This window comes from Mirounga angustirostris, unplaced genomic scaffold, assembly GCF_029215605.1.
Source record: "Mirounga angustirostris isolate CCGP_5_RB_7025 unplaced genomic scaffold, mMirAng1.0.hap1 SCAF_16, whole genome shotgun sequence".
NCBI lineage: Eukaryota > Metazoa > Chordata > Mammalia > Carnivora > Phocidae > Mirounga > Mirounga angustirostris.
Window position 1 is genome coordinate 44,844,405 of NW_026991724.1, and position 27,805 is coordinate 44,872,209.

General features: G+C 36.4%; 2 protein-coding genes across 2 annotated transcripts in view; both read left to right on the forward strand.

Moving 5' to 3' along the window:
- On the forward strand, nt 1-27,440 carry LOC123840378 (zinc finger protein 345). Its single transcript, XM_045870094.3, has 3 exons — nt 1-65; nt 916-990; nt 24,742-27,440. The coding sequence occupies exon 3, from the start codon at nt 24,821-24,823 to the stop codon at nt 26,258-26,260; it is 1,440 nt and encodes a 479-aa protein (XP_045726050.1). The 5' UTR covers nt 1-65; nt 916-990; nt 24,742-24,820; the 3' UTR covers nt 26,261-27,440.
- Nucleotides 6-27,805, forward strand: part of LOC135362851 (zinc finger protein 383-like) — a 64,208-nt gene continuing 36,408 nt past the window's right edge. Inside the window, exons 1-2 of the mRNA XM_064581361.1 lie at nt 6-65; nt 916-990. Coding sequence (XP_064437431.1) covers nt 958-990 — 33 coding nt within the window. The 5' untranslated portion in view covers nt 6-65; nt 916-957. The remainder of the gene's footprint in view (nt 66-915; nt 991-27,805) is intronic.

Sequence of the window (27,805 nt, forward strand, 5' to 3'; positions counted from 1 at the left end):
GCTGTCGCGTTCGACTTGTTCCAAGTAGAGTAGAGGGGGTGCCGACCCTACCGAAGGAGGCATAGGTGAGGTGGCCCGGAACCCGGGGTTGGGGCCGGCGTGTCTGGAACCTCCGGCCTGTGCGGGGTGTGTAGGGGAGCCAGCTGAGCAGGGGAGACTGTGAGGAGGGTGTGTGTCTAAATGTGACTGTGTCTCTGTGTCAGTGTGAGCCTGTGTACGGAACTGTGAGGGCGGGGAGGAGGGCTTGATTTGCTGTTATGATTGTTCATGTGTGATGAGGTTTAATTGTGTGACCGGGTTTTTGCGAGTGTAGTGTTCTTTGACCGCGGTTGTAAAACTGGGTGTCTTCATGGTGCGTGTGTGTTTATGACCATTTGTTGAACTGTGGGTGTGGGATGCCTTACCTGTGAGATCTGTGATTGTGTTTACCCATGGTGTATGTATTTGTGATATTATTGGTGTAGGGTGCGTGTCAATTCGTTGTTGTCACTGTGTCCCCATGAAGTGTGGCAGTGGGAATGTGAGTGTGTGGGGTGCCTATGACTGCGATTGTGACTGTGTCTGTTCCCGTGGTGTGTATGCTTGTGTGACCATGTGCAGCCAGTTGTGTTTAGGTTTGGGGGTGCCTGTGTCCCCGTGGTTGAGTTTGTGGGACTGTGTGTCCGTATAGCACTGTAGTGTGGGACGCCTTTGTCTGCCTTTGTGACTCCAGCGCTCTGCTCCCGGGGGACCTCTGTGAGCTCAGGGACAGATTCTGCCCAGAACTGCAGTGACCCTACTCTTGTCTTGATGCCGGTATTGAACAGGACGCCCTAGTCTTGCATGACCTAGACCTACATTTATAGGTGGCGGGCGGTGGTTGACCTAGGCTCGCAGAAGAACCTGATGTTTCCTGACTCGTTTCTTCTTCCTCAGCTCTGCTTTGCTTGCACAGAGGCTTCCAGAGTGGAGTAAAGAATGGCTGTTGAACATCCACAAGGCTCCTGCAAGGTAGTTTGTGGTTTCCCCTTGTTTCCTGAAATCCCCTTTTCTTTGTCAGGACTTGACTTGCTTTTCTCCTCTTGAAAATTCTTGCCCATCAAGTGATTTGATCCCTGGAATTTCCCCTTCGAGAAAATGTGATTGGCTGCAAACCCTAAGCCCTCACATGCACCTGATTTTCTCTTACTAATTTGTCAAATGGTTTAATTTTCCTTTATGCTGTCTTTTTAAAAAAATACTATTTCTTTCTATTTATAAAAATAAGACATGACTATTTTAAATAATTTCAGAAGTACATCTTTTGAAGAAAATTTCAATTCCCAGCTAAAACTAATGCTAACTTTTTTGTATTTTCTTCCTGGTCTGTTTTATGTATATATATAAAATGTGATTTTTAAAAATTGAATTCATTCAACATTTACCATTATAACCTACATTTTTACATAAAATTATATTTAAGTATTTTCCCACGTGATTTAGTATTTGAAACATTTTTAGAAGTTCATATTTATTTGAATGCCTGTGGCTTTTTTTCTCTCTCTCAAATTAGATACAGAAATGGTATATCCTACTCATTTGTGCCATTTAATACATAATTATAAAGACTCACAATAGGGAGTACCTAAGAAATAGAATACAGCCATCTCTAAAGAAACCTCTGTTGCACCCTTCCACAATCACAAACAATTGTGTTCCTCTGGTGATGACCACTGTGATCATTTCTTTGCCTTTCATTAGAACTTTAGTGTATGAATTCCAAAATCATAGGTTTAGTTTATGTGTTTTCTTTGTATGAATAGACATTCTTTTGTGTGTTTTTTCATATTTAATATGAGCTTCATGTTTCCTGTAACTACAGTTCATTTTTTTCCATTGCTGTATATATATTATCTTGCATGATAGCATCACAATTTACTGCTTATCCAGTCTACTTTTCATGGATATATGACTTGCTTCCAGTTTTGACTGTTACAAGCCATGTGACTGTGAATATTTTGCACATATTTTGGTACATGTGTGCTTGCATTTCTTTAGCATATATGCTAAAATTGTGTTTAAATTGCTGAGGGATAGAATTTGTATGTCTTCAGTTTTACTAGACAATGTCAAACTGTTCTCTAAAGATACTGTGCAAGGGGTGCCTGGGTGGCTCAGTCGGTCTGCCTTTGGCTCAGGTCATGATCCCAGGGTCCTGGGATCGAGCCCCACATCGGGCTCCCTGCTCAGTGAGGAGTCTGCTTCTCCCTCTCCTTCTGTGTGCTCTCTCTCTTTCTCTCAAATAAATAAATAACTAAATCTTAAAAAAAAAATAAAGATACTGTGCAAGTTTTTACTTGTATCAGCAGTTTATAAAGATTTTTGCTCCACATCCATGCCAGCCCTTGGCATCATCGTACTTTTAAATTTTTGCCAATTTGGTGGATGTCTAATGTTATTAATTACACATTTAATTGATATTTCCTTGATTATCAATGAAACTGAACACAAATTCTTGCCCAACCGGATGTCCTCTTTTGTAAAATGCTTGTTGAAATGTTTTTCCAATTTTTAATTGGGTTGCTTTTCTCCGATTAAAGCAGATATATATATATGTGTGTGTGTATATATATATATATATATATATATATATATATGTATATGTATATATGTATCTTCTGTATAATAGTGACTAAATATTTTCTTCCGCTCTGGCTTGGTTTTTCATTCTGTTGCCTTTTGATGAATAGAGGTTTGGGATTTAAATGTTACAAAATCTTTTTCAGTGGTTAGTGTTTGTTTAAGAAATTTTCTGCTACCTTGAGGTAATGAAAATTTCTTATGTTCTCTTCTAAAAGCTTTCCACTCTTTGGCTTTAACATGTAGGTCTTTACACTACCTGGAATTGATTTCTGTAGGTAGTGATGTAATTTGATTTTATCCCCTACATGGATATCCACTTGTTCCAGTATCATTTATTGTAAAGTTCATCTTTTTCACACTGATCTGTAGTGCCATTTAGTAAAAATCAAGTGATCATATATGTCTACGTTTATTTCTGGACATTATATTCTGTTCCATTCTGTTTTTCTCTCCTTGCAGCAATATCATGATATTTTATTCACTGTGACTTTATAATATTTGGAGCAAGTCATCTTACCTCTTGTTCCTCAAGAGTATCTTGGCTGTTTGTGTTCCTCTGCATTTCCATATAAATTTTTTGAAATAGCTTAGTTCCACTCAAGCATCTTTTGTGATTTAGATTGAATTGCATTGTATCTATAATTGTGTGAGTAGAAATTTGGTGAATCTTCTAATAACATGAAACTCTCAGTTGTTTTAGTCTTCTTAAGGTTTTCTCAACAAGGTCTTGCTTATCTCCTGTAAATAGTCCTATGCAAATAGGAACCATATAATCCATTGTATAGTATTTCCCTTTTGCATTGACTCTCAGGAATCTGAACACTTTAAATAATGATCAGTCATAGTAATAATTTTAGCCTGTGTTTATGATATTGAGTACCCGTTACCTATGACCATTGTGTATGATTAGAAATTTTTTTTTCTTTAATTCTTAGCCTCCTCAAATACATTTTTGGAAGTAGGGATATAAAAATTCGGTAGGGGGCGCCTGACTGGCTCAGTCAGTGGAGCGTGCAACTCTTTATCTTGGGGTTGTAAGTTCAAGCCCCACGTTGGGTGTAGAAATTACTTAAAATTAAAAAAAAAAAGGGGGCACCTCGATGTCTCAGTTGGTTAAGCGTCTGCCTTCAGCTCAGGTCATGATCCCAGCATACTGGGATTGAGCCCTGCATCAGGCAGGGAGCCTGCTTCTCTCTCTCCCTCTGCCTCTCCCCCAGCTTGTGCTCTCGTTCTCTCTCTCAAATAAATAAATAAAATCTTTAAAAATTAAAAAAAAAATAGGTATAGCCTTAGGTACAGATGTAGATATCTATTGTCTAAAAGTTTTATTTTAATAACATTCTGGTCCAATCAGTTCTGCTTTTTATGCTACCTTTTACTGTTCTCTCCATATTATATTTCTTTTTTAATTGTCCTTTCCTCTTCCCCCTACCTTCCGCTGTCCTTTGTCAGATAGTTTTTACCTTTGCATCTTTGCCATCTATTCTCTTTAGTTTAAATATAGGCTTCTTCAGAATAAAAAAAAAAAAAAGAAACATCATCTCTCAGATTATTTTACCTATGCTGGTCTCTCTGTAACATGGTATAAAAAGCATGGGCTCTAGTATCAGATGTGGCTTCTGATCTCAGCTGCACCACCTGTGAGCTGTTGAACCTGTAAATGAGAGGTTCTTATTCTCACTTAATGTTGAGAATGAAATAAGACATGTGTAGAACACTTGGTACACATCAGAAGTTCAAGAAATGTTAGCTCCCTTTCTCCTTTACTTCTCATTCTTGGGACCTCTATATCAATTACAGTATAAAGCACTTAACTAAAGGCCTTTTGGTGGTTCCCAAAGGATTTTTTTTTAATTGAGGTACAAATGACATGTAACATTATATTAGTTTCAGAAGTACAAGATAATGATTTGATATTTGTATATATTTTGAAATGACCCCACAGTAAGTCCAGTTAATATCCATCACCATATGTAGTTTTTCCTGTGATGAGGATTTTTTAAGATTTAGTCTATTAGCAACATTGAAATATGCAGTGCAGTATTATTTACTACTCATGACTTATTTGTTTTATAACTGGAAGTTTGTACCTTTTGAACCCCTTTACCCATTTCACACTCCCACCCCCAGTCTCTGGCAACTACCAATCTGTTCTCTATGTCTACGAGCTTGGCTTTTATTTGTTTGTTTAAATTCCACTTATAAGTGAAAGTATATGGTATTTACTTTTATATGACTTACTTCACTTAGCATAATGACCTCAAGGTCCATCCATGTTGTCACAGATGGCAAGATTTCATTCTTTTTTATGACTGAATAATATTCCAATAATCTTTATTCATCCGTTGTTGGTCACTGAGATTGTTTCCATATCTTGGCTATTGTAAACAATGCTGCAGTGAACATGGGGGTGCATATATCTTTCTGAGTTCATGTTTTCATTTTCTTTGGATAAATACTCAGAAGTGGAATTGCTGGATCATATGGTATTCTATTTTTAATTTTTTGAGAAACCTCCATACTGTTTTCCATAGTGACTACACCAATTTACATTCCTACCAGCAGGGCAAAAGGGTTCCCTTTTCTCAATATCCTTCTCAACACATTATTTCTTATCTTTTTGATAATAGCCACTCTAACAGTTGTAAGATGATATCTCATTGTAGTTTTAATTTGCATTTCCCTGATGGTTAGTAATGTTGAGCATCATTTCATCTACTGTTGGTCATCTGTATGTCTTCTTTGGAGCAATGTTTATTCAGAACTCCTGCCCATTTTTTAAATCAGAATGTTTATTTGCTATTGAGTTGTATTACTTCTTTATATATTTTGGATATTATCATATACCCCTTTATCAGGTATATGATTTGCAAATATTTTCTCCCCTTCAGTAGGTTACCTTTCTATTTTGTTGATGATTTACTTTGCTATTCAGAAGGTTTGTTTTGTTTTTTTTTTAAAGATTTTATTTATTTATTTATTTGACAGAGAAAGACACAGCGAGAGAGGGAACACAAGCAGGCGTAGTGGGAGAGGGAGAAGCAGGCTTCCCGCTGAGCAGAAAGCCCAGACATGGGGCTCAATCCCAGGACCCTGGGATCATGACCTGAGCCGAAGGCAGATGCTTAACGACTGAGCCACCCAGGCACCCTATTCAGAAGCTTTTTAGTTTGATATAGTCCACTCACTTATTTTTGCTTTTGTTGCCTTTGCTTGTGGAGGTATATCCAAAAAATCATATCCAAGACCAGTGTCAAGGAGCTAATAGCCTCTGTTTTCTTCTAGGAGTTTTATGGTTTCAGGTTTTATGTTCAAGCCTTTTTGTCCATTTTGAGTTAATTTTTTGTATGGTGTAAGATAATAATCATTCTTTTGCATGTGGCTGTCTAGTTTTTCCAACACCATTTATTAAAGAGGCTGTCCTTTCCCTTTTGTATATATTTGGCTCCTTTGTTGAAATTAATTGGCCATAGTTTATTTCTGGGTTTGTGGTCCGTGGGTTTATTTCTGAGTCTGTATTCTATTCCACTGATCTGTGTGTCTGTTTTTATGCCAATACCATACTGTTTTGATTACTATATCAAAACAATAATTTACTTTAAAATCAGGGAGCATGATGTGTCCAGCTTTATTATCCAAAGGATCTTAGGCAAATTTTGCTCCCCAAATGCTTTGTAAATCATTGAGACCCAGGATTATACATATTAATTCTCTTATATACGTAACTTTTAACCCATTTTAAATTTGTTTTGCTGTGTGTTGGGGATCTGAATCATTTTTTTCATTTACTCAGTATTGTTCCAGTGTCTTTTGTCTAGTAATAACTTATTTCCTTTTCCATTACTTTGCATTGTCTACTTGGTGCTATATTATTTAAGTAGGTTGTATTATCTAGTAAATATTTAAAAAATTTATGTCTCTGTGCTTGTACCTGTGCCATGTTAAGATCATTTCCTCTTACAAATCTTTGAATACCTGATCAAATATGTCACTTTTTTTTCTGAAAATAGCTGTATTCTCTGTTTCTTTCATTACAAAATAATTCTTTATTACAACAAATTTAGAAAATACAGAGAAGCAGAAATAAAAGACAAAGGCCATCTGTAGTCCTATCAATTAAAGACTGCTGTCAAATTGTTAGAGCAAATGCTTAGAATTCTTTCCTTAATGTGATCATACTATGGCCACTGACCTGTAACCCATCTTTATCATGCCAAAATACATTATGAACAACTGTCATGCTTTTACATATTTATCTTTATCATGAGTTGTAATGGTCTCATAATGTTAGCATTTTATCAAGCCCCTTTTGTTGAATATGGTTTGCTTACAAACTATTGCCTTTTTTTTTTTTAAAGGTTTTATTTATTTATTTGACAGAGAGAGACAGAGTGAGAGAGGAAACACAAGCAGGGGGAGTGGGAGAGGGAGAAGCAGGTTTCCTGCTGAGCAGGGAGCCCGATGTGGGCTCAATCCCAGGACCCTGGGATCATAACCTGAGCTGAAGGCAGACGCCCAACGACTGAGCCACCCAGGCGCCCCCAAACTGTTGCCTTTATGTACAGGTATCTCCTTAGCCTGAATGCTAGTGTTTTCCTTTTTTAATTTTATTTTTAGTTAAATCCTAATTATGTATTTTTCTTATAAAAATAGTCTATATGTCATGGAGGGGCTCACATCCCATGTGACCACAGTCCCCATTCCCAGGTATCTACCCGAAGTACCCAAAGGTAGCCCCTGTCCTAAGTTAATTATTTATCCTTTTTACCTTTATTCTATGCATTTAAATATATGCACACATGTATATGGTACTGTTTTGTCACATAAAAGTATATCTATATAAAGAGAATAATAAGTATAGGCTGCAAAATGTGGAAAGTAACTGCCTTATAGGGTTGGTCCAAGGTTTGAGTTGGTTCATGTAAAATCCTTAGAACAGGATTCTTAGAACATTCACTCAGAATGTTCACTTAGTGTCAGTCATTTGGTAGTTATTGTTACTATTCTGAAACTTGGTTTTTCATTCTGTGTGAGGAATTGTACACATAAGTATAGAACTACCTCACTTTAATTGCTTCATGTAAGGCCATATTTTATAGTACTGTGGTATCTTTAATCATTTTCTGGTTTTTAAACATTTAGTTTCATATAGTTATCACTGTGGCAATCACTGTTCCAATAAACATTTATGTATAGGCCTTCTCTAAGGTATATACTGAAAGTGAAATTATGGGGACAATAGAATACACATATTTTAAACTTCAGTAAATATTTACAAGTTAAACTTCACAATAGATTGTTCACTTCATAGTACACCTAACTCTCTCTGACAGAACCTGTTTCTCCACTTCTAGTTAGTTTACTTATGGCTACATGAGGTGCAAAAAAGAACTTGCTTTTTTTTTTTTTAATTTATGCTAGTGATTCTTAACCTTGGTTACTGATGTCTGGGTCATGCCCACAGCGATTCTGATTTCATTCATCTGGGATATGGCCTGAGCATTATCATTTTTAAAAGAGCACCAGATGATTCTAGTATGCACAGTTGTGAATTAATGACTTAAATGCTCGTACAAAGTGACAAGAAAAAACATTGAGATTTAATTGGTCTGAAGTGGGGTTCAAGCTCTAGAATTTTTTGAAAACTACCCAGTTGATTCTAATTGCAGTCAGAGTTAGGAACCACTGACTTAGGGAAATCATGATTCATTTTCTTTCTTTTTTTTTTTTTTTTTTAAAGATTTTATTTATTTATTTGACAGAGAGAGACACAGTGATAGCAGAATCACAAGCAGGGGGAGAGTTAGAGGGAGAAACAGGCTTCCCACAGAGCAGGGAGCCCGATGTGGGGCTCGATCCCAGGACCCTGGGATCATGACCTGAGCCGAAGGCAGACGCTTAACGACTGAGCCACCTAGGCGCCCCAATCATGATTCATTTTCTAGAGCTGAGTACTGTAACTATCAAAAAAACCAAAACCAAAACCATTCTGTAGCAAGTAGGTAGAGGAGGGATGAGTTTGAAGGAGGCAGGCAACAATATCTGTCATACCTGCGTTCTTGCCAGCAATTAATATTATGAAACTATCATTGTTTGGTCATTTTAGTGGTGTTGTGGGAGAAAACATAAAACATCAGTTTTCATGTTTTATCAGCAGTCTTCATGCTTTTCAAAAGCAAGTTTTGAGTTTTGTGACTTACAAATTTTAAAACTTTTGTATTCTGTTTTTATATCCTTTCCTGCCATTTTGTTACAATATTGAATTCAGATTAGTTTTATTTTATTTTTTGAAGTTTAATGTTATTAATTTTTTCTTTGTAATTTTCTTGTATCAACATTTAAAAAAAATATATTGGTCTCCTTTTCACTTCATTTCTAGGTATTTTATATTTCTATTTAGTTTCATATTTAACTTGAGAATTATTTAATAATATGTCTTGTTTTGGATTACTTTTAAATTTTGATTAAATCCAAACTTGCAGTAAACTTACAAGAATAGTACATAATATTCTTGTGTACTCTTTACTCAGATTCACCAACAGTTACTTTTGCCCTATTTGCATGATCATTCCTGTATGTGCTTGTAGTTCTCTCTATATATGCATGTGCCCACACACACATACGCAATGCACACGTTTTACCTGAACTATTTAAGAATAAGTTGTGGAGGGGTGCCTGTGTGGCTGTTGGTTAAGCGTCTGCCTTCAGCTCAGGTCGTGATCCCAGGGTTCTGGGATCAAGCCCCGCATTGGGCTCCCTGCTCGGCGGGGAGCCTGCTTCTTCCACTCCCTCTGGTGCTCCCCCTGCTTATGTTCTCTCACTCTCTCTGTTAAATAAATAAATAAAATCTTTAAAAAAAAAATAAGTTGTGGAAATTTGCTTCTTTACTTTTAAACATGTCAGTGTGTTATTTTCTCAGAACAAGAATATTCTCTTACATGACCACAGTACACTTATTAAAATAAGAAATTTAAACAATTACAGTACTCTTACTTAACAGTCTATATTCAAGATTTTTCACTGGTCCCAATAATGTTTTTTTGTAGTACTCACTGTGCCCTCATTCTCTGTTCCCAGGCACTGTCCAGGATACAGTCTAGGATCACACATTGAATTTAGTATCACCTCTCTTTTAGTCTTCTTTAATCTGGAAGAGTTGCAGTGCCAGGATTGTCCGATCATAAGTTTCCATATGTTGTGAGTGTATTCCTGGCTCAGTCTTCTGTGCCATAGTTTTCTAATTTTTTCTCTGTGCCAATGCCACAGTCAGTGAGTATTGTTTCCTAGTAAGTCTTTTTTTAAAAAAAAAAAAATTTTTTTTAAGATTTTATTTATTTATTTGAGAGAGAGAGAATGAGAGACAGAGAGCACAAGAAGGAAAAGGGTTAGAGGGTCAGAGGGAGAAGCAGACTCCCCGCTGAGCAGGGAGCCTGATGCGGGACTCGATCCCGGGACTCCAGGATCATGACCTGAGCCAAAGGCAGTCGCTTAACCAACTGAGCCACCCAGGCGCCCTAAAAAAAAAATTTTTTTTAAAGATTTATTTATTTATTTATTTGAAAGAGAGAGAATGAGAGAGAGAGCACATGAGAGGGGAGAGGGTCAGAGGGAGAAGCAGACTCCCTGCTGAGTAGGGGGCCCGATGCGGGACTCGATCCCAGGACTCCAGGATCATGACCTGAGCCTAAGGCAGTGGCTTAACCAACTGAGCCACCCAGGCGCCCTCCTAGTAAGTTGTGACATCTGATAGAGTGAGTCCTTCCAGCTTATTTTTAAGGAGTGTCCCTTAGTCTTCTATATGTAAGTTAGAAATCATCTTGTCAAGGTCCATGAAAAACTTGTGATTTTTATTACAATTGCAGTAAATGTGTAGATTATTCAGGAGAATTGATAGCTTTACAAAATTGATGCTTCTTTTTAATAAGAAATGACATTTCCATGTATTTAGGTGTTGTTTAATATCTCAGTCCACTTTTATAATTCTGTTCACATATTACACATTTCTAAGTACTTTGCATTGGTACTATTTGTAATAAAATGTATTTTCATTTTCATATTTTATTTTATTAAAGATTATTTATTTATTTATTTATTTGACAGAGAGAGAGAGATAGTGAGAGCAGGAACCCAAGCAGGGGGAGTAGGAGAGGGAAAAGCAGGCTTCCCACCAAGCAGGAAGCCTGATGCGGGGCTCGATCCCAGGACCCTAGGACCATGACCTGAGCCGAAGGCAGATGCTTAACGACTGAGCCATCCAGGCGCCCCTATATTTTATTTTTTTAAAGTAACCTCTGTACTCAATGTGGGCTCAAACTCATGATCCCAAGATTAAGAGTTGCCTGCCCTACTGACTGAGCCAGCCAGACACCCCTAAATAAAATGTATTTTTCTAACTTTGTTGCTGGTATGTAGAGATGCAGTTGACCTTTGTTTTCTGGTTTATTTCTGAGAGTTCTGCAAAATCTTTTACTAAATATAACAATCTGTTAGAGAATCTTTTGCATTTTTTCCTTGTAGGCAATCATAAGATCTGCAAACATCAGTTTTGTTTCTTGCTTTCCAGTGGTTTATATATTTTACTTGCTATAACTTTTAAGGACATGCACTTAACTTTTTCATCATTTAGTATGTTCTTTCCTGTATTTTGTAGGTACCATTCATCAGTATAAGGAAAATTCCTTCTACTCACAGGTTTTTAAGTTCTTTTTTTTTTCTGTTTAATAACTGGATGTTGAGGGCGCCTGGGTGGCTCAGTCGTTAAGCGTCTGCCTTCGGCTCAGGTCATGATCCCGGGGTCCTGGGATTGAGTCCCACATCGGGCTCCCTGCTCGGCAGGAGGCCTGCTTCTCACTCTTCCACTCCCCCTGCTTGTGTTCCTGCTCTCGCTATCTCTCTCTCTCTGTCAAATAAATAAATAAATAAATCTTTAAAAAAAAATAATTGGATGTTGAATTTCATCAAATTATTCTCTGCTTATTGGAGATAATTGTGCTTTTTCTCTTTAATCTGTTAACAAAGTTAATTATGTTAATATGTTTTCTAATGTTAGAGGAATCTTATCTTCCTTGAATAAAATAAACTTAGTTATAATCTTTTCTTTTTTATTTCTTACTGTATTGTTTGCTAGAATTTTGTTTTCAATATTTATATCTATATTCATAAGTTAAATCAGCCTGAAATTATTCTCTTTTATAGTCATTTTCTTTTTTTATTATTATTTTTAAAATTTTATTATGTTTATAGTCATTTTCTTATTTGGCATCATGGCTATACTAGTTTTAGCAGATAAATTGGGGAATGTACTCTCTTTTTTTTTATTTGAAGTTAAAAGTTTTGTACATTCAGGCATGTATAAAATATATTCTAGGTTTGAATTTAGTAGAGTGTATTCCCCCCAGGTCTCCAAGAGATGAGAAGATAAATGTGACATATGGAGCACTGTCTTTATTGCCCATCAGTGCACCTTCAACAACACAGTGCTATGTCCAGGAGACCATGAAATATGCCCAGGAGGGTGTCCTTTATATATAACATGACTACTTCTTGCAAAAAGACAAAGGAAAGTGTAGTAAGCTCTAATAATTTTCTAAATACTCATCTTGCCTTTTTTAAAAAAAAATAAAGGATAATTCTTTAAAGTATATTATACAAATAGACCGGGTTAAGTTGGCTGTGCTTTTCTCTGAAAAGCAAAAAAAAAAAAAAAAAAAAAGATCAAATACATCATGATATGATGCTAATTTAAAACTAGATCAGGGTGCCTGGGTGGCTCAGTTGGTTAAGCGACTGCCTTCAGCTCAGGTCATGATCCCAGGGTCCTGGGATCGAGTCCCGCATCGGGCTCCCTGCTCTGCGGGGAGCCTGCTTCTCCCTCTCCCACTCCCCCTGCTTGTGTTCCCTCTCTCGCTGTGTCTCTGTCAAATAAATAAATAAAAAATCTTAAAAAAAAAAAAAGTAGATCAATCTCTGTTCACTGATTATTGTATAATCAGATGGGACCTTTGGGAAGGATAAGACATTTGAGAGCCTTACTAGCTGAACCAATGAACACCAACTGATTTTTCTGAGTTCTATAGATCTAGGAGCACCTGGCTGCTCAGTCAGAAGAGCATGAGACTCTTGATCTTGGGGCTGTGAGTTTGAGTTGTTGAGTGTAGAGATTGCTTAAATAAATAAAGTTTTTTAAAAAGTTACATAGATCTAGGTCTCTGGGACAGAAGCCAACAGTGATGACCCATTACAACTTCAGGCAATGTATTTTTAACTCTAGAGATACAGCACCATTTATAGAGAATAACCTCTTTTGGCTCTTATTGGTGCAGTCAGAAAGAGGAGTTTAGAGACATCCAAGAAAGATGACTTACCTCAGGAGGAATTTGTGTCTCTATTTCTCAAATCATATGTAGATTTTGAACATAAAAGAAGAATGTCGTACTCCCTTCCCCAATATTGGTATGCTTGTCATATATTGCCACTTATGTTTATGTTAAATCATTTTATAAAGTTGTGATATCTTAAAACAATAAGATTTAAAATGAAATTCTGATACAATTATAATAGAGAATCAGGAGCAAAAAAGTAATAGGTTATCTGACAATTCACTGGATGAAATGTCCAACATAACACTTTTTATTTAATTTTGTGGACTTACACAAAATAACTGTATAGCATAATAAGATAGGGATAATTGATAAATGAAAATGCCATTTCTTGAGCTTTATTATGTGTAAGGTACTATATATAGAACCTTAGAAACTGAATTTTTTTGCCGATATTCTATAGAGGAGGAAACTGAGTTTTAGTGGGGCAAATAATTTACCCAAGGATGTAAGTGTTGGGACCTAGATTTTAGGACCTGGATTGAAAGCTGGGTTTGTCAGACTTCAGAGCCAATGATCTTAACCAAGATAGTTTGGATCTAAATCTCCAGGAAAGATAAAAAAATAAAATTAGCTAACATATCATGGACAAAATGGAAGTTTATTCTCACTTAGGGAAAGGCAGTTTTCTTGAATTGTCTCAAACTCTTCTTTTCAGTTGTACTAAGAAAAGTGAGATTAGTCTCGCTAAATAGTGCTGTACACGTACAATGATTCTTACTTAAACAACACACACACACATATATATGTGGATATATAATTTGTGTATATATACTTTGATGGGGTGGGTTAGTCGGATTCTCCAAGGAATCAGAACCAATGGGAAATATATAAATATATAATAAGGAATTGTGTCATGCAATAATGGAGGTTGACAAGCCCCAAGATCTACAGTCCACAAGCTAGAGAACTGAAGAGCTGATGGTAGAGTTCCAGTCCAAAGGCCAGCAAGCTTGAGATCTGGGAAGCGTTACTGTTTCAGTTTGAGTCTAGATGCAGGAGGAAAACCGATGGCCGAGCTAGAAAGCAGTCGTACAGGAGAAATTCCCTTTATTCACTGGGGGATCAGACTTTTGTTCTGTTCAAGCCTTCAGTTGATTATATGAGGCCCACCCACATTAGGAAGAGCAATCTGCTTTACTCGGTCACTTACTCACAAGTCAATTTACTTATTTAAATGTTGAACTCATTCAAAAACACCCTCACAGAGACACTCAGTAGTGTGTCTGCCTTCGGCTCAGGTCATGATCCCAGAGTCCTGGGATCGAGCCCCACATCAGGCTCCCTGCTCCGCGGGAAGCCTGCTTCTCCCTCTCTCCCTTTACTCCCTTTACTGTGTTCCCTCTCTCGCTCTGTCTCTGTCAAATAAATAAAATCTTTAAAAAAAGAAACAGTAATATTTGGCCAAAAACTATATTTTTAAAATAATAACCCATATAACCATCACACAGTTTAAAAAATACTTTGCTGTTACCTCAAATCCCTCTGCCTGCCCAAACAAAATTAATCTTTTTTTATTTCCTACTGAGATGTAACCATTAAAAAGACTTTTGTAAAAATAATTCCTCTGCTATTATAGACATCCATTTTACCAACTTTTTGTGACAGCCTAAGGAATGTTTTATAATTTTGCCTGCTTTTAAACTGTATATAAATTAAATCATACTGTGTGTTTTATTAATTTTGTGTTTAATATTTTTATTTTTATTTTTATTTATTTATTTATTTAAAGATTATTTATTTGAGAGAGAGAGAGAGACACAGCAAGAGAGGGAACACAAGCAGGGGGAGTGGGAGAGGGAGAAGCAAGCCTCCGGCCAAGCAGGGAGCCCAATGCAGGGCTTGATCCCAAGACCCTGGGATCGTGACCTGAGCCGAAGGCAGACGCCTAACGACTGAGCCATCCAGGCGCCCCTGTTTAATATTTTTAAAATTAATTCATATGGAATAGTTTAGATGTATCTTGTTTATTTTCACTGTTGCATGCTATTTCATTTCAATAGCTGTATGACTATATCGTACTTTACTTTATCCAATATATATTTTTTGTGGATATTGGGGTTTTCATCTATTTGCTCTTAATAGAAACTGTTGCTGCTATCAACATTCTAGTGTATGTTTTTCCTAGGAGTGTAACTGCTGAATCATAGGAATACGTATATTAACCTAAATAATACCAAACTGTTTCAGAGTGGTTCTGAGATTCTGTTTCTAACAATGTATGTTTACCTACTGCTTCACATCTCTGCCAAGATTTGGAATCCTTACACTTTTTATCCGATATATTTATAGTGATCTGTCATTATGGTTTTAATTTACAATATCTTAATTAGTAATGAAACAGCATCTTTTCGTTCCAGTTTTCTTTTGGCTTCTTTTTTTCAAAGGTTTTTCTTGTTTAGGTGAATTCACATAATAGTTAACCATTTTAAAGTATACAATTCAGTTGTAGTTAGTGGAAATTCCATGGTATTTAACCTGTCTTCACAATGTTGTGCATACATCAGCTCTCTCTAGTTTAAAAATTTTCTTCACCCCATAAAACACCCTTAGCTGTTTGAAGCACAAAACCTTTAACTTTGATGAATTAAAATGTATTTTTTTATTATTTGTACTTTGAAAAGTACAAGAAATACTTACCAAGTACTTGTAATAGTATAATTACTAAGAATATATTGCCAATTCCAAGGTCATAAAGATTTATAAATCCCTGTGTTTTCTTAAAAGAGTTTGATATAGGGGGCGCCTTGGTGGCTCAGTTGGTTAAGTGTCTGCCTTCAGCTCAGGTCTTGATCCCGGGGTCCTGGGAGCGAGCCCCGTGTTGGGCTTCCTGCTCATCGGGGAGCTTGCTTCTCCCGCTCCCTCTGCCCCTCCACCCTGCTTGTGCTCTCTCTTTCTCTCGCACTCTCTGTCTCTCTCTCTCAAATAAATAAATAAAATCTTAAAAAAAAGTTTTATGGGTTAGCTCTTATATTTACACTATTGATCCATTTTGGCTTAATTTTTTTAATGTTAAGCCAATTTTTATGAAAGAGGGCTTTACATTTTTAAAAATTCTAGTACCATTAACATACAGTGTTATATTAGTTTCAGGTGTACAATATAGTGATTCAACAATTCTATACATTACTCAGTGCTCATCACAATAAATATACTGTTAATCCCTTTCAGCTATTTCATCCATCCCCCTACTGACCTCTCTCCCGATAACCACCAGTTTGTTCTGTATATTTGAGTCTTTTTTTGTTTATCTCTTTTTTTCTTTCTTTGTTTTGTTTCTTAAATTCCACATATGAGTGAAGTCATATGGTATTTGTTTTTGACTGACTTATTTCACCTAGCATTGTACTCTCTAGATCCATCCATGTTGTTGCAAATGGCAAGATTTTATTCTTTTTTATGGCTGAGTAATATTATATATATATATATATATATATATATATATATATATATATAAATATCACATCTTTATCCATTCATCTATTTTTTTTTAAAGATTTTATTTATTTATTTGACAGAGAAGGAGAGAGAGAGCACACAAGCAGAGGCAGAGGGAGAGGGAGAAGCAGACTCCCCACCGAGCAGGGAGCCTGATGTGGGACTCGATCCCAGGACCCTGGGATCATGACCTGAGCCGAAGGCAGACGCTTAATGACTGAGCCACCCAGGCGCCCCTATCCATTCATCTATTGATGGACATTTGGGTTGCTTCTATAATTTGGCTATTGTAAATAATGCTGCAGTAAACATAGGAGTGCATAGATCTTATTTTTCCTTTTCTTTTTTATTTTTTTTAAATTTAAATTCAATTAGTTAACATATAATGTATCATTGGTTTCAGAGGTAGAGGTCAGTGATTATGTATCAGTCTTATGTAATACCCAGGGCTCATTACATCATGTGCCCTCCTTAATGTCCATCACCCAGTTACCTCAACCCCCACCCTGTCCCCTCCAGCACCCCTGTTTGTTTCCTATGAATAAGAGTCTCTTTGGTTTGTCTCCCTCTCTGATTTTGTCTTGTTTTATTTTTTCCTCTCTTCCCCTATGATCCTCTGTTTTGTTTCTTAAATTCCACATACAAGTGAGGTCATATGATAATTGTCTTTCTCTGATTGACTTATTTCATTTAGCATAATACCCTCTAGTTCCATCCACGTCATTGCAAATGGCAAGATTTCAATTTTTTTCATGGCTGAGTAGTATTCTATAGTGTGTGTATATCACATCTTCTTTATCCATTCATCTTGTTGATGGACATCTGGGCTATTGTGGACATTGCTGCTATAAACATTGGGGTACAGGTGCCCCTCCGGATCATTACATTTGTATCTTTGGGGTAAATACCCAGTAGTACAATTGCTGGGTCATAGGGTAGCTCTATTTTCAACTTTTTTTTTTTTTTTAAGATTTTATTTATTTGACAGAGAGAGATAGAGCAGGAACACAAGCAGGGGAGTGGGAGAGGGAGAAGCAGACTTCCCGCGGAGCAGGGAGCCCGATGCAGGGCTTGATCCCAGGACCCTGGGATCGTGACCTGAGCCGAAGGCAGACGCTTAACAACTGAGCCACCCAGGCACCCCTATTTTCAACTTCTTGAGGAACCTCCATACTGTTTTCTGGAGTGGCTGCACCAGCTTGCATTCCCACCAACAGTGTACGAGGGTTCCCCTTTCTCTGCGTCCTCGCCAACATCTGTCCTTTCCTGACTTGTTAATTTTAGACATTCTGACTAGTGTGAGGTGATAGATCTTTTTGAATTAGTGTTTTCTTTGGTTAAATACCCAGTAGCGAAATTACTGAATCATAGGGTCATTCTACTTTTAATTTTTTTGAGGCATCTTCATACTGTTTCCCACAGTGTCTGCACAGTTTGCATTCCCACCAACAGTGCCCGAAGGTTCCTTTTTCTCCACATCCTCGCTAACACTTGTTTCTTTTTTACTGATTCTAGCTATTCTGACAGGTGTGAGATGATATCTCACTGTGGTTTTTACTTGCATTTCCCTGATGATGAGTGATGTTGAGCATCTTTTCATGTGTCTGTTGGCCATCTATAAGTCTTCTTTAGAGAAATGTCTGTTCATGGGTTCTGCCCAATTTTTAATTGGATTATTTTGTTTTGGGGTGTTGAGTTGTGTAAGTCCTTTATATATTTTGGATACTAGCCCTTTACTGGTTATGTCATTTGAAAATATCTTCTTCCATTCAGTAGGTTGTCTTTTAGTTCTCATGATTGTTTACTTTGCTGTTATTTTGATGTAGTTTATTTTTGCTTTTATTTTCCTTGCCTCAGGAGATAAGCATCATGAAAAATGTTGCTGTGGCTGATGTTGGAGAAATTATGCTTGTTCTCTCTTCTAGGATTTTTATGGTTTCTGGCCTCACATTTAGGTCCTTAATCGATGCTGAGTTTATTTTTGTGTATAGGTTAAGAAAGTGGGTCCAGTTTCATGAGTTAATTTTTTATATGAAGTGAGATTGAGGGTTTGACTTCATTCTTTTGCATATGTTTATCCAGTTGTCCTAGCACCATTTGTTAAAGAAATGTTTCTTTCTCCCTTGAATGGACTTGTCATCCTGTTGAAAATCAATTGGTCATAGGCATTTAGGTTTATTTCTAGGTTCTCAGTTCTATCCCATTGGTCTATATATCTATGCTAGTTGTGTCAGTATCACAATATTTTGATTACTATAACTTTTTGTTAGTAAGTTTTGAAATCAGGATGTAATCTTCATACTTTGTTTTTCTTTTGCAATATTGTTTGGCTATTCAGGGCCCATTCCATGTGAATTTGAGGATCATCTTTTCATTTCTCCAAAAACGCCATTGAAATTTTGATAGAGGTTGCATTGAATCTGCAGATTGCTTTGAGTTTTGCCATCTTTTAACACTACTAAGTTTTCCAGTCCATGCATGTAGGATATTATTCTGTTTTAACCCCAAGTGGTTACTTCAGTTGAATTCTGTCACTAACCACCCTGAGTTAGTGTCAGACTCCACAGGTTTTAACTGTTTACTCTCCCTTCTTTAGACCAGCTGGCTACAAATCTGGTTGGGAAGAAAAAGAAAGACTTCCCCCTCCCACCAAGTTTAATAAGTTTACTAGAATAACTCTTAGAATTCAGGAAAGCACTATACTCAAAATTAAAGTTGTATTATAAATAATAAGGATATAAATCAGGAGTAGATGAAGAGATACATAAGCAAAGTTGGGAAGGAGCCCAAATACAGTTTCTGTAGAATTTTCTTGTGGAATTAGATTACATTACCTTTCTGGTTCATCAGTGTGTTCATCAGCCAGAAAGTTCTACAGAGCTTCAGTGTCCAGACTTTTTATTGGGGCTCCATTATGTGACATGAATGATTAATCATTGGCTGCATGATTGAACTCAATCTGCAGTTTCACTCCCCTCTCCCAGAGGTTGGGTTGACCACCTCCAGTGCTCAAGCTACCTACACAGGCACACCATGAGTTACATCATTAGCATAAACTCAGGTGTGATCCAATAACAAAGACACTTCTATCACTTGGGAAATTCCAAGGGTTTTAGAAACTATGATCTAGAAACCTGGGACAAAGACCAGACAAATTCTTTATTATATAACAGATATCTTCTTATTTATTTAGTGGTTCCTTTTCTCTTGGATCATTTAGCTTCTTATTAATGATTTGAAAAAGATCTTTATATTTTGGATACTAGGTTTTTGATAACTATTTTATAAATATCTTCTCCCATTATAAGGCTTATTTCTTTACTCTTTATCATGGATTTATTCATAACTGAGGTATGAGTCGTGTGTACTTTGTTCTACAACTTTATTTTCTAAGTAATTAATATTGCCTGTTTTTTAAGGGAGGGTGATTCCTGGTTGTCCATATAACTGTCTCTAATTTATACTCAAAGTCTTTCAGAAAATAAATTTTTGGTAAATCTGTCAGGTTCCTGAGTTTAGACAGCCCTCCTACAATCCTTTGTTCTTTTCTGCCAACTATTATTTTAAATTTTGCCTTTTTGAATTCTGTGTTCATCTACTGTGTTGAGTTTTTATTTCTTGGATTTCATGTCTTCTTGTTTTTTGACTGACTCCAAGAAAACTTCAATTGTCAAAATTGGTTTTGGGGTGCCTGGGTGACTCGGTTAAGTGTCTGCCTTCAGCTCAGGTCATGATTCCAGGGTCCTAGGATTGAGCCCTGTGTTAAGCTCCTTGCTCAATGGGGAGTCTGCTTCTCCCTCTCCCTCTGTCCCTCCCACTACCCCCCACTAGTGCACACACACACTCTCTCTCTCAAATAAAGTCTTTTACAAAAATTGGTTTTTGATATAGGTGGCATATAAGAATGGATGAATGTGTTAAACTTGTGAGTTCTAGTATATCTGAAAAGGGCTTTTTCACCCAGTACATTGGTTCTTTTGCAGGATAGGAATTCTACGTGAAATTACTTTTCTTTAGAATTTTGTAGTTATGACTTCTGGCTTAGAATATTGAGAACTCCAAAGCCATGTTCATTCCTGCATTTTTATTTATGCCCTATTTTTAATCTTTGGAACCTTTTATGGTCTTTTCTTTGTTCCTAGTGTCCTGGAACCCAATGTAACATCTATGTTAGTGTGAATCATTTTTGTTCTTTATTCTAGGTATCAAGTGAGTCCATTAAATGTGGAGATTCATGTCCTTCAAGTCTGGAAAATTTCTTAAATACTTTCTAAAACAATCTGTAATTTCTGTTTTCTTTGAAAATTGTCTAATAGACAGCAAAATTGAAAGAATATTCCAGTGTACCCTATATACCCTATTTAGTCATCACCTAAAATTGCCAATTGTTAACATTTTGCCACATTTGCTCTTTCTAAACATACACGCACACACGCACACACATATTCCCCACCCCCCAGAATCATCTGAAAATAGGTTGGGGACTCTGGACATTTTACCCTTAATACTTTTAGCATGCATTTCCTAGGTATAAGGACATTTTTCCAGCAATAACAATGACATAGCAAATCTGAAAATTTACATTAACTCATTAATATCACCTCAAACATTTCATGTTCAAGTATTTCCAGTGGTTCCCAAAAAAGTTTTTTTTAGCTGGTGTAATGTTTTTTGTTCATTTACTTGGTCACTTGTTTGTTTGATCTAGGATCCAATCAAGATTCATGTATTATTTTATTATTATTATTATTATTATTTTTAAAGATTTTATTTATTTATTTGAGAGAGAGAGAATGAGAGACAGAGAGCATGAGAGGGAGGAAGGTCAGAGGGAGAAGCAGACTCCCTGCCGAGCAGGGAGCCCGATGCGGGACTCGATCCCGGGACTCCAGGATCATGACCTGAGCCGAAGGCAGTCGCTTAACCAACTGAGCCACCCAGGCGCCCCATGTATTATTTTAGATGTTGGGTCTCTTTAGTCTCTTTTAATCTAGAACAGGCTTTCATTTTTTGTTTGTTTGTTTGTTTAATATGACACTGAATGTTTTAGACAATTCAGGACAGTTGTCTTATAGATTGTCTTAACAACCTCCATTTGTCTGATGGCTTTCTCATGGAAATCGGAGGCTTAGATTCAGCTTAAGTATTTGGCAGGCATAGGATGTTGGATGGTGTACCTTTTATTGCATTACATTGGGAGACACAGGTTGTTGCACTATTGGTGATGCCCAGTTTTTTTAACTTAAGGTTAAAGGTAGTGAATACTAAATCTTCCCAGTATAAAGGTATATTTTTCCCTTTACAATTAGTAAATAGCCTGTGGAGTGATACTATGAGACCAGTGAGTATCCTTTTTCTCAACAACCATTCACTTTCTGGTTTTAGGATTTACTGAGAATCCTTGCCTGAATTAGTGTTTAGATTAGATTAGATTGGTGTTTTCAAAATAATAATTTTCAGATTTCTTGATTCCTTCTAGCACCCTGCCTGACACTTGGCAGATGCTTAGCACACTTACAAAAATGTTCTCTTTCCATTAGATATTGAGCTGCCTTGCATGACCTTCCAATTTTCATTTGTTTTCCATTTCCATATCTTCTTGTACTTTCTAAAGAGATTTTTCATTTATCTTTTAATCTTTGTAATTATTTGTTTTTATTCCCACATTATATTTTCATTTCCTAAGATTCTTTCTTTATCTCATTCCTTTTATGTCATCCTATTTTTCTACCATGTAAAATAACTTCTCACGTCCCTCTTAGGATATTAATAGTGGTTTCTGAAATTTTTCTTGTTTTCTTTTTCTTTTTTTTTTTTTTTTAAGATTTTATTTATTTGACAGAGAGAAACATAGCGAGAGGGAACACAAGCAGGGGGAGTAGGAGAGGGAGAAGCAGACCTCCCGCTGAGCAGGGAGCCCGATGCGGGGCTCGATCCCAGGACCCTGGGACCATGACCTGAGCCGAAGGCAGACGCTTAACGACTGAGCCACCCAGGCGCCCCTTTCTTGTTTTCTTATGTAGTTTCTCTTCTACGTTCCTTGGGGTTTGTTTATTTAATCTTTTTTTACATATAGGTTTTCCTTAAATATGTGATGGTATTTGCCTCTCTGTAGTTTAGAGCAGACATTATGAACCTGACTTAACTTTTTGTATGCCAACTGGTAAATTTCCGTAAGTACATAGTGCCCCCATTTTTTAAGCCTTTCTGGGGGTTCTGCAGCATAAATCCTCCTCCTCTGGGTTTTCTTTACTTTTTGAGTTAGGTTTCATCATTCTTTGGTTTGTTAAGTTAGTCATTTATTTTTCGAACTTCAGAAGTTTTGTTGCTTCTAACTCCTCTTTAATTCTCTTTGCCTAAGCATTTGGTCCTTTTTTAAAAATCCATTTCATTGGTTTTAGTGAAGCTTTTAAAAGGACAGGAAAAACTGTATGTGATCCACTTGTCCTCTTTGAGAGAAAGTATTCTCTTTCTAGAGAAATCTTGTTTTTACATGTTTATTTTCAAGGATAATGATTTTTGAAACTAATTTATTATATTAGGCATTCATTAAATGTATCTTGATCTTTTTGCATGTGCCAGAATTCAAGTCGATTAAAGTAACAGACCTTGGTTATCCTTCCTTCCTGAAGGCTGGCTCTACTGTAGCAGACAGACATTAAGCAAACATTCAAATATGAAGTTTGCAATTGTAGGAGACAAATGTGTAATCAACCCTTACCAAAACAAAATACAAAGAATGGAAGGAAAAAAAGGGGGGAAAGTGCTTTGAGAGGTAATGGTGGGATATGCATAATTAAGATTGAGTATTCAGAAAAGGTCTTTATTAGGATATGCCACGTAGCAGAGACCTGAACAATGTCTAGGAACTGGTAAGGCCCAGAGTATGGACTAATATGTAGGGTAGAGGAAATCATTTTGTGTATGTGTGTGTGGGGGGAAGTATTACAGTTTAGTGCATTTAAAAAACTGAGAAGACCAGTGTAGCTATAACTTATTGTTGAGGGGAGAGAAGTATCAGGTTGAAGAGGCAGGCAGGAGGCAGATTACTGAGGAATTGTTAAGACCAAGTTAAGGAATACAGATCTTATCCTAAGGACAATGGGGAATCACTGAAGCGTTTTTAACAGAACAGTGCCGGGCTGATCACTCTGGCTGCTAAGGGTGTAAAACTGGAAGGGCAGTCAACTAAATAAAATGCTGCTTTTGTGCCCAAATAAAAGACAATTTTGGCCTGGATCATCTGTTGACAGTGGAGATGGAAAGAACAATTTCAGGACATATTTAGGCCTACCCCAAACAATCTTGCTGTGTAAGTGTTATAAGAGGAGAATGGAGCTCAGATGTTTTCACCTTTGGGGTTTGATGTATTTGCTCAAGGACTTAATTGATATTTTTAAATCCATTCTTTTTCCTAGTCTTTTTTCTGATCTTCCAAAGGTCTTCCAAAATAATAGCTACTAAACACTGTGGCAGTTACTTTATACAACTACATAAATATATTTTGTGTGATTTCAGAATCATTCAATAATCATTGGAGCTGGGGTTCAGAATACTTATCTGTTTGCGTCCTTGCAGTCTGCCAATAGTATCACATTACCTCTGTCTGCTCTTTCCTTCTCTCAGACTTTAAAACTAGATTCTCAATTACAGTAGCTTTTGCTGAGTCCCCTTTTTTGTTCTCCCAAGCTTAGCCTCATAGACTTCCTAGGCAAACGTGGATTTTATGAAATGGCATAAATAAGCCACATTCTAACCACCATAGATTCTTCCTTCTGCAGTGCTCATTCATCACATTAATCTTTCATCAGGATACTGCTATATCTGGAGTAACAGTCTCTTCTATTTCCTTCAGATATATATATATGCAATTTATGTTTGTTGCTTGATTATTTATCCTAGATTTTTCCTTCTAGTTGTAGTTTCTTAATGCTCCAAACAACCCTAAGAAATGGGTTAAATGGTAATTACCCTCATTTTAAAATGTATATGACACTAGATTTATTCTCTAACAAAATTGGGGTAGAGCCTAGATGTCTTTATATTTATCAAGCTCCCCGTGTTTGAAGGGGATTTTTATTTAAATCACTATTTAGGAACAACTGACTAATCTGTTTTCCTAAATATCTCCTTCACCTTCCAGTGTGACTTCTTTTTACTTTGCTTTTCAATTGATCAAATTGCCCAATCATATTTGAGAACTGTATAAGCTACTCACTTTTTATGAAAATTAGTTTCAGTTAAGTCTTTTCATTTCTATTAAAGTTTTTTTTTCTCCCAGAACACAAAGAAAGTGAATGTTTGCTTTTATATTTTCTTTCAGACTGTGAATCAAGGTTGAGACCAAGAAATTATTTCTGAAAAAGGATATTTATGGAATAGAATCATCCTGATGAGAGATAATGGAAAGACTTATAAAAAACAGCATTGAGTGTTCAAGTTTCAGAGGTGATTGGGAATGTAAAAGCCAGTTTGGGAGAAAACAGGAATCTCAGGAAGGACATTTCAGTCAAATGATATTTACTTCTGAAGACATGCCCACTTTCAATACCCAGCATCAGAGAATACATACTGATGAGAAACTCCTTGAATGTAAGGAATGTGGGAAGGATTTTAGTTTTGTATCGGTCCTTATTCGACATCAGCGAATTCATACTGGTGAGAAACCTTATGAATGTAAAGAATGTGGCAAGGCCTTTGGTAGTGGTGCAAACCTTGCTTACCATCAAAGAATTCATACTGGTGAGAAGCCTTATGAATGTAGTGAATGTGGAAAGGCCTTTGGTAGTGGCTCAAACCTTACTCATCATCAGAGAATTCATACTGGTGAGAAACCATATGAATGTAAAGAATGCGGGAAAGCCTTTAGTTTTGGATCAGGCCTTATTCGACATCAGATAATTCACAGTGGTGAAAAGCCTTATGAGTGTAAGGAATGTGGGAAGTCCTTTAGTTTTGAATCAGCCCTTACTCGGCATCACAGAATTCATACAGGTGAGAAACCTTATGAATGTAAGGATTGTGGGAAGGCCTTTGGCAGTGGTTCAAACCTTACTCAACATCGAAGGATTCATACTGGTGAGAAACCTTATGAATGTAAAGCATGTGGAATGGCTTTTAGTAGTGGTTCGGCCCTTACTCGGCATCAGAGAATTCATACTGGTGAAAAACCATATATATGTAATGAATGTGGGAAGGCTTTTAGTTTTGGATCAGCCCTTACTCGACATCAAAGAATTCACACTGGTGAGAAACCTTATGTATGTAAGGAATGTGGGAAGGCTTTTAATAGTGGCTCAGATCTCACTCAACATCAGAGAATTCACACTGGTGAGAAACCCTATGAGTGTAAGGATTGTGAGAAGGCCTTTAGAAGTGGTTCAAAACTTATTCAGCATCAAAGAATGCACACTGGTGAGAAACCCTATGAGTGTAAGGAATGTGGGAAGACCTTTAGTAGTTGTTCAGACCTTACTCAACATCAGAGAATTCATACTGGTGAGAAACCTTACGAATGTAAAGAATGTGGCAAGGCCTTTGGTAGTGGCTCAAAACTTATCCAACACCAACTAATTCACACTGGTGAAAAACCGTATGAATGTAAAGAATGTGGAAAGTCCTTCAGTAGTGGTTCAGCTCTTAACCGGCACCAGAGAATACACACTGGTGAAAAACCCTATGAATGTAAGGAATGTGGGAAGAATTTTGGTACTGGCTCAAGCCTTACTCAACATCAGAAAATTCATAGTGGTGAGAAACTTTATGAATGTAAGGAATGTGGAAAGGCTTTTGGGAGGGGTTCAGAGATTGAGCAACATAAAAAAAGTCATACTGGTGAGTAGCTCTGTGAATTGGAAATTTATGTTAGAATTATGTGGTTAAGGAAGGACACATAAGAAAACTCATATTAGGGAGTGTCACTACAAATGTAACTAAGGTACAGATGCCTTACTTGTGCTTTACCACTTCATCTGAGAGAATTTATACAGGAAAAGAAAAACCATTCTGAAGAACTCTATCTATATTCATTCTTTCATTATTTTTAGAAAATTCATACTTGTGAATATTAAAAATTAAAAAACTGCTTATTGTATTTTGCCTTTATTTTAAACATCAAAAAATTCATTTGGGGGCTCACCCTGCTACTTTTGTTTACTGATCCATCTCAAAATTATTTTAAATTATTTATTGAGGGTCTAAATTTGTCCCTCCCTGTTTCTCATTTGAATACCATTTATTTAATAACCATATCTATTTTTGTATTTTTTATTGCCTGTTTGATGATGAGTTATATTTTTATACATATGAAGCATGGATATCAGGTCAGTCTTCGTTTTCTAAATTTGCATATCTGTGTATCTGTGTTCCATTTTGTTTGTGTTGTTACTGTTACTTTTAAGTATCCTTTAATATCTTGTGGATCTGTATCTTTTGTTTTGGAATATTGTTTTACTTTACTTTTATAAAGTCTATACTCTTTTTGCAAAATAGTTCTTCTCTATATTAATGTAGATATGAACAAAAATAGTTATCTGTAATCATACCAACCATAGACAATCACTGTCGAACTTTTGTAGCAAACCCTTTAAGACTATGTCATGGTTTTTGAAAGAAAGTGTGATTCTGCTATACTATAATCAGCCTTTAATATTCTTTGTAAATATATTGTTACTCTTCTATTGGCTTGAAGGTATTCACCTGTCTTTTTCAAGCCCCTATTTTGTCAAATATGGAAAATTTTGCCATTATAAAGTTACCTTGATGACTCCTTTTAAATGTGTCTTTATTTTTTATTGTTCATTTCAGAGAAAATGTATGGGGTCTTTTCTGCTTTTAAAGATTTATACCATAATGTATAAGCTCTGCTTCCCTTGACCAACATTCGTGACCCTAGTTATTTCCCCAATGTTAACCAACTTACTTATTCTTCCAGGTCCTTTTATATGCATATATAATGTGCTTATGGTAATGTGGGCATAATTAGCTCATTTCAGAGGCTTGTTATGTGGATTCTACAATTGTGCCTATCACATAATAAAACTTGCTTAGTATTAGCCTTTGTCATTATTATTATCTTTTCAATTTTGTTATGGAAAAACTTTTAACTAGTATCCATGTTTTACTGAACATCGAAGACATTATAATGGAAAAAAGACATTCATGTAAATGAATATAAGAAAAGTTTGACCAACATGTATTTCTTATGACAAGAGATAATTCATCTTAAAGAAAAATATGTGATGGTAAAGTGTAAGAAGGAAAAATTCATACCAAGGTGAAAATAAAAATTCTTCATAGAAATTTGAATTTTGAGGAAAGACATCAGCATCATGACAGCATAAGATGCCTACCCTCATTTGGCCCCTCTGTGGTTGTTGTGGGATCCA

What these genes read in the sequence shown, in the direction of transcription:
- LOC123840378 (XM_045870094.3), top strand. Translation starts at nt 24,821, where the DNA reads ATGGAAAGACTTATAAAAAACAGCATTGAGTGTTCAAGTTTCAGAGGT.